At 42.9% G+C, this 10,256-nt stretch overlaps 1 protein-coding gene across 1 annotated transcript; it reads left to right on the top strand.

Annotated features, from left to right (window-relative positions):
• On the top strand, nucleotides 1-10,058 carry NSDHL (NAD(P) dependent steroid dehydrogenase-like). Its single transcript, XM_009640688.2, has 7 exons — nucleotides 1-21; nucleotides 2,482-2,643; nucleotides 3,583-3,729; nucleotides 5,149-5,277; nucleotides 7,249-7,391; nucleotides 8,918-9,020; nucleotides 9,723-10,058. Exons 1-7 carry the CDS (start codon nucleotides 1-3, stop codon nucleotides 10,056-10,058), a joined length of 1,041 nt encoding a protein of 346 aa, XP_009638983.1.
• The last annotated feature ends 198 nt before the right edge of the window (nucleotides 10,059-10,256 follow it).

The raw sequence follows: 10,256 nt of genomic DNA on the forward strand, positions 1-10,256 counted from the left end.
ATGGCCACACGCCTCAGATCGGTAAGTTGAGGACTCAAATGATGCTTTATGAAGATTTGTCTTGCAGAAACATATTTTCATAGATATTTCTTCTGAAGATTACCAGGGAAGACATGAGACTGTTCCTCCATTGATGCCAACTCTAGAGACATTGCTGGGGGAAACGTGATTTTCCAAGGAATCGTTTGCTGTCGCTGGTTCCAAAGAGATCCAGGAATGTTCCACCCCTGCCAGGAATACCAGCGGCATTGTCAATGCTGCCAGATTGATTGCTCTGGAGATGTAGTTACTCCAGGATCATTTCTACACGCCTTATAACATTATTCCATGTTTTAGGGCAGATAAAGGCCGGGTTGAGGCCCCTGAGATCTATTAGACCCTGTGGCCTCTTTCTATGATTACTGCATTAAATACAGGAGGTTAGAATATGGAAAGAGTAATGTTTTGCTTAGCTCAGAAGCTCAGAGAGCTGTTTGGACATTACTGTTAGGAGTGCAATGTATGAAGCTTTCTGTTGCATTCCCTGCGGTTCTTGTTTATAGAGAAATTTCAACCTTCTGAACTATTTTCTCGTTAATTCATACGAAGCTTATGGAAGACCAGTGAGTCTCAGAGATTTAGGAAACAAAGAAAGCAAAAAAAAAAACCAAAAACAAAACCACAAACCAACCACCAGCCAAACAAAACCAGCGCAGCATCATGAACAAGCTGTTGTATTTTCGCAGTGCAACACTAGATAGGGAGTAATTCACAGCCTGAAATCAGTACAATCATGCGTAGCCTGGCTTTCTACCTGTGTTTTTTTAAACTGCTAATTAATCCAGGTGCAGCAGTTACCAGAATCGGTGTAACAGCAGCTCATTGAGTTGGTCCATGTAGTACTTTCCCAAGATGTGTGCGTCTTAGATTGCATTGCATATTATGAATGTGCACTAAAGATTACTTAAATAGTCTGCTTCTCATCACCAGTTAGAATACCGTCCTTTGCTTGGGCAAGTGGAAAACTATCATACAGAAAAACCTGGACTCTCTTATCTGTGCTGGTAGAAAATGATTCTGATACTTAGAGCCAGACAGAGGGCGTCAGTCTGCCACTGTAGAGCTTTGCTTCAGCACATCTAAGCGCAGCGTGCAGTTTGGGTGATCGCATTTTATGAAGAACATGCTGCAATGAGAAAGGGTACAGGGGAGAAGACAAGTAAAAATATCAATGGAGCGGAGTGACGGCCTTTTGAGGAGGAGCTGAAAAGGCTAGACCCCCTCAGCAGGGAGAGGGCACCACAGAGGGGAGGGGTGTGATTGAGTTTAGAGCATCAGGAAGCTGATGGGTAAAGCAAATGCAAAGCTATTGAAGTGGGGGAGTACGAGGAGACTGAACTGCAGAGAGTCCTTAGGCTCACGCATTCTTTCTGTATCGTCTGTTCTCTTGCAACTGAAAACCAAACAGACCACTGGGCCAACCCATTAGAACGTTTTTTAAATTATTTTAATTCGACCGTACTTTGCATGCACTGTTCTAAATAATTGGTTATGCTTTAACATACCTGAGCAACTGCAGTGAACTCTTCTAATGTCTATTGCAGATAATTGTCACTTTGCAGTGGATATACCTGAGCAACTGCAGTGAACTCTTCTGTCTATTGCAGATAATTGTCACTTTGCAGTGGAACCTTTATTTAAGCATGTAGCACTTAGAAACTTCTGAACAATTGCTGTCTTTGTGTGGTTTCACTGGGTTAAAATGCCGGTCGGCTTGCTAGTGTTACTGCAGAGGTGGGGTTTGTGTAGCAACAATAAGGAGCAAATCTATTTCCAACCAGGACGGAGCATTCTTTGTACAAAAGCTTCCTCAGGCCCATTGCTTGTACAGTCTGTGTTGGTGGTAAGGTCTTCAGTCTCAGTCCAGTTAGATGAGTGACCAGACCGGAATCTGTTAATTAGTGATCTGGCCATTGATTTTAAAAGCTTAAAAAAAAAAAGAAAGGAAGAACTAATGACTAACTAAAAAGGCCTTGCCTTTACCTGATTTCTTTCTTGGCTTGGAGAAGCCTGTTTCACATGCTCTGAAAATGGTTCTGTCCTTGCTAATGGTGACAGTTTTAGTGTTCTGAATTATCTGTGCCATGTGGCTGGAGCAGATTCTGTTTGCTTTACCATCAGGGCAGAGCTTTTGGAGTCAGTCCTCTTTTTCTTCCATACTATGTGAGCCACTTGGTTATGAGGCAGAGTCCTGCCAAATGCAAACCAGCGTGTGAGCCGTGCAGACCATCAGCATGTCTGGACTTATAAGTTGCTGTGATAGCACGGACATATTGGAGAGTCTTTGGGTATCTGAATTTAGACTCCTCCAATTAAACCAGCTGCTGACTAGCTGTGCAAAATTCTAGCACATTAAGCCCTCAGGAAGTTCAGAGCAGTTTACTTGTGCAGTTTGCTGGTGTATGTCTGCTTGCTAAAGTGCTTTTCTCTCCATCTCGGCAGGCTGGGAAGAAATGTACGGTGATCGGCGGGTCAGGATTCTTAGGCCAGCACATGGTGGAGCAGCTCCTGGAGAAGGGTTACGCAGTCAACGTCTTTGATATTCAGAAGAGATTTGACAATGACAGAGTGCAGTTCTTCCTGGGAGACCTCTGCGACAAAGAGGTACAGACTAACAACAGTACATGGCATGGGTAGATAGAAAGGATGTCTGTTTAAATAAATGTTCATTCAGTCAGCTTACTGAGCCTCACCTGAAGTGCTGAGACGCCTGGAGGTGTTGTACGGGTTATAAAAGGGTAAGTAGATGTGCCCCCCAACCTTTCCCTGTCAGCAGCCTAAAAGTCAGCAGCCTAAGGAGTTTTCTGTGGAACCCTCACCTAGAACATTTAAAGAAATGTACTTGATGTCTGCTTGAAGCTGAAAGGAACAGAACTTGTTTCCGTATAATGATTTGCATTACTGTTGGCTTAGATATACAGTCTAATCACAGTCACTGTTGGTAATTGCATGTGGGTGCTCTCCCTGCTAACCTCAGCTGCAGGAGAACGGCAGAATTCCTAACAGTGAAGGCACGCTAGGAGCTCTTGCCTTAACTCAGTCATGTGTGTGAGCCTTGGCAAAAACATTTGTATGCAGTGTGAAGAGACCTCCCCCGACCAGTGTAAAGTGTCATGTCTGGGAGCTTTATGGCAGTCATCTCAAACACAGACAGTGCCATGGGGTACTGCTGGCTGTTAAACCTGCTGCTTGCTGAGTTTTCTAACTCCTATCTCAGGTAATTTTGAGTCTCATGCCTGCTCATGAGACTGTTGCAAGTAGTTAAGTCTGGATAGCCTCCAGGTCTCAGAAAGTTCCCAGGTTCTTCTCCAGAAAGAAAAGATGATGTAGTGCTCTTTTGGCTAGCAAGAAGGAGAGGACACTATGAAGATCCTGGATGCTGATCTTATTCCAGCTGCTCACCTTTATGGAAGGAATGTGACTTGAATTTTAGCAGTTTTGTTTCCATGAGAAAAAGAACTGTGTTTTATTTCCTTTTTTTTTTTTTTTCCTTAGTAGACACTACTGTTGCTTCATTCCTGTCTCATGCGATGTATCTTCTAGGCCTTGCTCCCAGCTTTACAAGGCGTGTCCGTGGCGTTTCATTGTGCATCACCAGCACCTTCAAGTGACAACAGGGAGCTGTTTTATAAGGTGAATTTTATGGGAACCAAAGCAGTCATTGAAGCCTGCAAAGAAGCTGGAGTGCAGGTAGGGGCAGAAAAGCACATGGAGACTATAAGACACTGATGAGACTTTATAACAATTGCAGCATGGACCAGTTTCCACCTAGTTTGATAGAGGGGCAAAGGTCTCTGAGATACCGAATTCCTACTTGTTCTGTGAAAATTAGTAGCAGAGAGAGACTCTGCTGGTCTCCCGCTTGGTCTCTGGTATAAGCTCAGTCCATGTTTGCCACAGAAAACCTACACGTTGCAATCTTCCTGACTGCAGGAAAAGCATCCATTAAAATTTGTCCTACTAGACATCTGGGAATCACCCACAGGAGAACCCTAACCAACAAGTGGATTCCTTCATGCTTTAATAAGGGGACAGCTCTAAAGAGAGCTTTTCCAGCAGTGGGAGTATTCATGGTGTCTATTACCTATGTGAATTCTTTGTCATATAATAAGAAGGAACGCACTTGTGCTGTAATCTCAGTATAATTTGGTTTAGAAGGTCATTTTTCCCTCAAAAGAAAGAGCCAGAGGAAACCAGGCTGCTCTTCAGGCAAGTTTTTTGGTTTTGTTTTTGTTTTCCCCTAATGTTATTTTGATATCACATGAGTTTGCATTTAAATTCTTAGCAAATTTTCAAGTGCAATGCATGTGAAGATCCCTTACTTATTTTGGGCAGAGGTGTTGCCTCCAAAGCATGCATTTTGCCCAGTGTCTGCATACAAATATGGAAGTGATAATGTTTAGAATTAAATTATGTCTATCACATAGGACTCCCAGCCCCACAGTTCGTTTTTTGTTGGGGTTTTTTTTTTCTCCCCCCCTCGTGTAATAAGCTGTTGTAGGAAATGGGCCACGCGGTGTTTCCCTTCAGGCTTCGCCTGGATTCTGTCAGAGCAAGGAGTTACGTCTTGTTGGAACTTGCTGGATCTAGCCATCTTTCTATTACAAGGTAGATCCTGTTTAAAACCACATGTTTCTGATTACTCAAATACATCACTGACTTCCTGTTTGGAATCCACTAGGGTACATTTTTATCCAACAGAAACATCCAAGATAAGAATTCTTTTTTGGTTTAATCTACCGTGGTATTGTTATCATCAAGATGAGCCAATGTATCTTAAAAACACTCACTGGGTGTTAAGTGCTAAAATGTGCCAAGTCAAGTGAGCGCTCTGATTTTCTTAGAGGTGTTTTCCCCTTGACTGTCTGCCTTGGATGTTTGTTGAAATGTTTTAATCTCCTAAAGGTAGCACTAAATGATGTGACAGAGTGCGAGTTTTCTTACCTGCAGGTGCAGATCATCTTCTGTTAGCCCATGTTCTTCAAGACTGAGTTTATAATCTGTAGAATCAATTGATTAAACATTGTAATTGTCTTTACTCAGCCTTTGTAATGAATGACCCTTTTGTCTTTGGCTTTAAACAACTGTTTTCTTTCACATCTGTTGCAGAAACTGGTGTTAACTAGCAGTGCCAGTGTAGTTTTTGAGGGCACAGACATAAAAAATGGATCAGAAGACCTCCCTTATGCAAAAAACCCTATCGACTATTACACAGAGACGAAGATTTTGCAGGAGAAGGTATTTGTCATCATAAGGTTAACGTTATTTTCGATGCTTAAAACTGCCCTTCTGAAAGTAGGGCATGCCCTGGGGGACACAACAGACTCTTCAAGGCTGAACAGACCTCTCTTGTTCTCCGGAATCTCTCTTTCATTGAAAAGAAGTATCTCGCTCTTACATTGCAAAGAAAATCTGCGCAGAATCATGCACACGGAGCAATGCCTGATGGAGTTTTCAGAGTGTAACTGGAATAGAAAATTCCCTTCTTTTAGACAAATCTGTCAGATTTTGGCCCTCTTATTCTCGGCACGGAGACTAGGGAGCTGTGGATTCATCTGTTCTGTTACAGAGAGGTATGGCAGGTGGCTGCCGCTTGCGTCTTTCACGAGTGCCCCATGTCCTTTTCCCTGGGCGTGCTGATGGGTTGCTCCAGGGGATGCTTTCCCAGCAGCTCTCAAGGAGTCCAAACACATAAGTACTCAGTTATGTCTTCCTTGGCTGGTGGAACTCCTATGTAGTGTATTCATTCAGTAAAAAGAGAACAAAATAAAGCTGTGACTTAAATTACCAGGGAAGTTGAATTAAATAGTGTGTTACACTACGGAGGTTGTTTCTAGAGAAAGAATAAAAGAACTGGCAGAGATGTTGCTTTCGTTGCAAGAGCCATGTGATCTCATTTCTTTACTGGTCCAGCTTTGTTTTAAGAGCAGCTGAGGGGAGTTTTTTGCCTTCTCTGCTCCTACCCGAAGGCTGTTTCAGAACCACATTTACCTGATTTGCAGCCTGAAGGTAGAGTTGGGGTTGTGAACAAGTCACTGGGGAAGGAGAAGATGCGATGGAGATGTGGACTGAGTTAAGGAGCATGCCAGCCTAATAGCGGTGTTGTAAGCTACTGCTATTGGCCACGTGCTGAAAATATTCCTGTTAAAAAAGGTCTGAAAATTCCCCCGACATCTGAATGTCCACTGCTTTGGAGATTTTGCAGATCACCAGTACCTGTTCTATTTCAGGTTCTTAATGCTGCAGTACTTGACAACATTTTAAATCAAAGCGAACAAATGTTTTTTTCAGGCTCTCTTCAGTGTCTTGCATTTCAGTCATGGAAAGCATCTACGCTTTTTGTGCAAGAAGAATTTATACTCGCTTCCATGCTGAAGCTGACAGCGCGTCCTCTAAAGCCGAGTATTAGCCTTTAAGAATTGCTCTTATGTTCCTTGAAAAGAGCTTAATTGACAACGCAGCATAAAAACATCTGTTCCTTCGCAAGCATAACCACTTTGCAGTAAGTGGATGAATAAAGTGGAAGCTTATGAGCAGCGATCAAGTCTAGCCCAGTATGCTTGTAACGATGGCTCTGTTTTGGGTGAAGCAGTGAAAATATTCGGTGTTTATTTGTGTGTGTTGTTCTTGGATTTTTAGTAGAAAATCCAGCAGTTGTTACAAATTAGCAGAACACGGCGTTTGGAAACTCCCAATAGAATTAAATCTTCTTTAAAGATGCGTTGCTGCATCTGCCTAGTACTTGGTGCTGCCGGGAAAATGGGATTGCACCCCTTCCGAATGCGATTGAGAGGGCCCGTGATGGAAGTCTTCCACTGACTGATGAGAGAGACAGAGATTGAATTGCTTCGCGCCCTTCTTTTCTCCAACGTGTCCATAAAGGATTCGTGCAGTGAAGGAGCTTTCAAAGCTCCTCTGGTTTCTGCGGTGTTAAATGAGAGAGGCGGAGTTCCTTTCCTTTGCCTGTCAATTTATTAAGTGTTCAGTGATGAAACCAGATTTTTGTCTGTTTTTCTCATTAAAAAGAAGAGGCGGGATCAAAGGAAGGATCATTTCTAAAGATATGGGTGGACAGTAATTCTTCCACTGACATCTTCCCGAGGAGATGGGGGAACGCCCACCCCCTTTAGTGATGATCTTGGAATATATTACTAAGCCATATTTTTCTTCCCAGCCTTTTCTGATTTTGTTTTCTTTTTTCCCTTACAGGAAGTGCTCAGTGCGAATGACCCAGGCAACAATTTCTTCACTACTGCTATTCGTCCCCATGGAATATTTGGTCCTAGAGATCCGCAGCTGGTTCCCATCCTCATCCAAGCAGCTAAGAGTGGCAAAATGAAATTCATCATTGGGTGAGCAAGGCTCAGTCATTTTATAGCTTTTGCTAAAAAGGATGCAAAGCCCTTTTGGAAAGGAATAATGTTAAATCGGTAGTGGTGGCGTGGCACGGAAAAAAAGCATGTTTCTTTAATTTTTCACTTGTGATCCAGGATTCTTTTTTCAAAAATCCTTCTGTGGTAGGGACTTGTGCGCTCAGGTGGGTAGCGTTCATAATGCAAAAAAAATATCAGTGGGGAAAGCTGACATAGCTTGAGCTTCCTTTGCATTGTCTAAGGACCTGTCCTTTTAAATATGAGAGCGCTCAGATTACTTGCTGTTAATTTAATTAATACACACTTCTGGTATTTGAGGTTCTTGCAATTAAAAAGCCTATGTGGCAGTGTTTTAATATTTCTGATTATAAGATCAAAGATATTTGCCTTGTTATTGAGCCTTGTGGGAGCTTCCAGTGGACCAGCAAAATTTTAGAGCAAGAAATGGTTCAAGCTACTACTAAGGATGTTTTTATTGGTTGTGTTATGCTCTTGAAAAGAAATGCATTCTTTAATGTATAATAGATTTTTTTTATTACTTGCAAGGAGCTGGTTTGTATGTATATGTGCACACGTGAATTTGTGATTGGGGTAGAAGGAAGAAAAGGAATAGGATTGTGGGGTTTGGGGTTCGCTTTTTTTTTTGTTCTTTTTCTTCCTTACAAAAGGAAGACCAAGATCAAGCTGATCTGTGAGCAGCAAACCCCCACAAAGCTAAGGTTTCCACTTTGTGCAAGTCTGCATTCTCTTTCAGCTCAAACACGCATTCCTCATTTGAGTTTTCCTACTGCTATAAGGACCTGTATATCCCTTCCAGGAAAGCAAATAAAATAGCCATTCATGCAGGAACGTAGGAAATGGAACTGATTCTTTCTCAGAAGGTTGGATTGCAGCAATACTGCTTTTATGGCCAAATGAGCGTGGGGATGGTTTTGTAAAAAACTGCTTGTTTGATTTAGCTGGACTCTTGAAAATGATACGCGGATTCATTTTAATTTTCTGTACCTGTGTAGCAACGGGTTTACCACAGTGGGTTAAATCTGTTCCAGCTAGGGCTGAAGTTGAGGGAGTAAGTCAGAATTTCATGAGCCAAGAAATTCATAACTTAAAGCTTGTCCTTAAGTGACTTTCTTTGTGCTGGTTACCACTCCGTTTCTGTTTGTTCTGCTTCTGTGGATCAGTCTGCCGATTCCAAGACTTGCAGGGTCTGTAACACCTAGAAACTTGGGAACTGGTGAGGTTTAAAAATGGTACTGTTACAGGAACGTGAACTTCGAGGGCCTTGACAAGAGCTGGGGCAATTAACAGCCTTTCCTCTGTCTCCAAAATAGTCTGTAGTGATTTCATCTTTGTGGGAGGGTATAGCCTGAAGTTGCAGCATGAGAGTGTGGGAGAAGAGGGAACTTGGAATAAATATACCCTGTGTGAAAGTCCTTCCTTTTGCTGCAAGCAGATTTTCAGCCTAACTTGACTTAGGGCTAAACTTCTTCCTTTTGTTTGTGCAGGGATGGAAAGAATTTGGTAGATTTCACCTATGTGGAAAACGTGGTCCATGGACACATCCTAGCTGCAGAGAATCTTCAGAAAGACTCTCCCCTGTGTGGGAAGGTAAGGAAGGACCTACCAAGGGGAGGGGAGTGGGTGTCCCCTAGCCAAACTTCATCTGCAAACCTCGCTTGGCTTCCTGTGTCTGCTCTGTAGTTTGTGCTGATTTTTGTCTGTACTGAACGTCTCTCTTGGAGATGACTGGAACTTGCACACACAGATGGCTCAATTTTTTTTTCTGTCTGTGGGTATGATGAATGGTTGCCCATCTGGTGACCGTTGCGTGCAACCACATGGGCTAGGATGTATGAACGTACTTCAACCATGCTATAAAACTCCTTGTGAAGGAAATCCAGGCAGAATTGTGGGCAGCCAAGATGCGTACGTAAGAAACATAGTTATTTAGCTTTTATGATAGGGTTCAGGACAGGAGAAGCTCATCTATACTTTCGTGGCACCACTGTGCTCTGGGCATGCACTGTACGTACAGCTAGGATGCTGTAATGTGTTTCCGTTGTGTTGTGTCTTTCAGTTTGTTTGACCATTTATGAGTGATCTTAACCTCTGGAGGGTCAGAAGTAGTTGGCTTTCTTAGCAAAGAAGGGGTTCGTCACTTTTCAGACAGAGGTGGTTAGTGCAAAGCAGTTTCTCAAAAAACATGTTCTCAGTCTCCTCAGCACGAACATGTGATGGGCCATCACAGAGACAAATTTATGAAAACCGTAATGACTTTATCATCTGGCTTTTTGTCTTCCTCTCTTTCAGGCATTTCATATCACAAATGATGAACCAGTTCCTTTCTGGGCTTTCATGTCCCGTATCTTGACTGGCTTGAACTACGATCCACCCAAGTACCGAATTCCCTATTGGCTGGCGTATTACCTGGCCCTGTTCCTGTCTCTAGTGCTGTGGCTGCTGAGTCCACTGGTCACCATCAAGCCCACTTTTACCCCTATGCGGGTAGCCCTAGCTGGAACGTTTCACTACTATAGCTGTGAACGGGCCAAAAGAGACATGGGCTACAAACCAGTGGTGAGCTTGGATGAAGCCATCAACAGGACTCTGCAGAGCTACCCCCATCTACGCCGGGCTAAGGCCTGAGAAGTCCTAGATGGATTTTTTTCCTACTTGATTTTCATAACTGCTTTGACAGGTTGATGTGAACACTGAAGCAAATTTCACTAATTCTCTGGAACAGGGAGTTTTCTTGAAGCCCCTCTTCCTCCTCACCATTATCTGGGTTGAAAAAAAAAACTTGCGTAGGAGCTGTGCTAACAGTTCTTCTCTTTGCTGTGACTT

This window comes from Egretta garzetta, unplaced genomic scaffold (genome assembly GCF_000687185.1).
Source record: "Egretta garzetta isolate BGI_Z169 unplaced genomic scaffold, ASM68718v1 scaffold226, whole genome shotgun sequence".
NCBI classification, from domain to species: domain Eukaryota; kingdom Metazoa; phylum Chordata; class Aves; order Pelecaniformes; family Ardeidae; genus Egretta; species Egretta garzetta.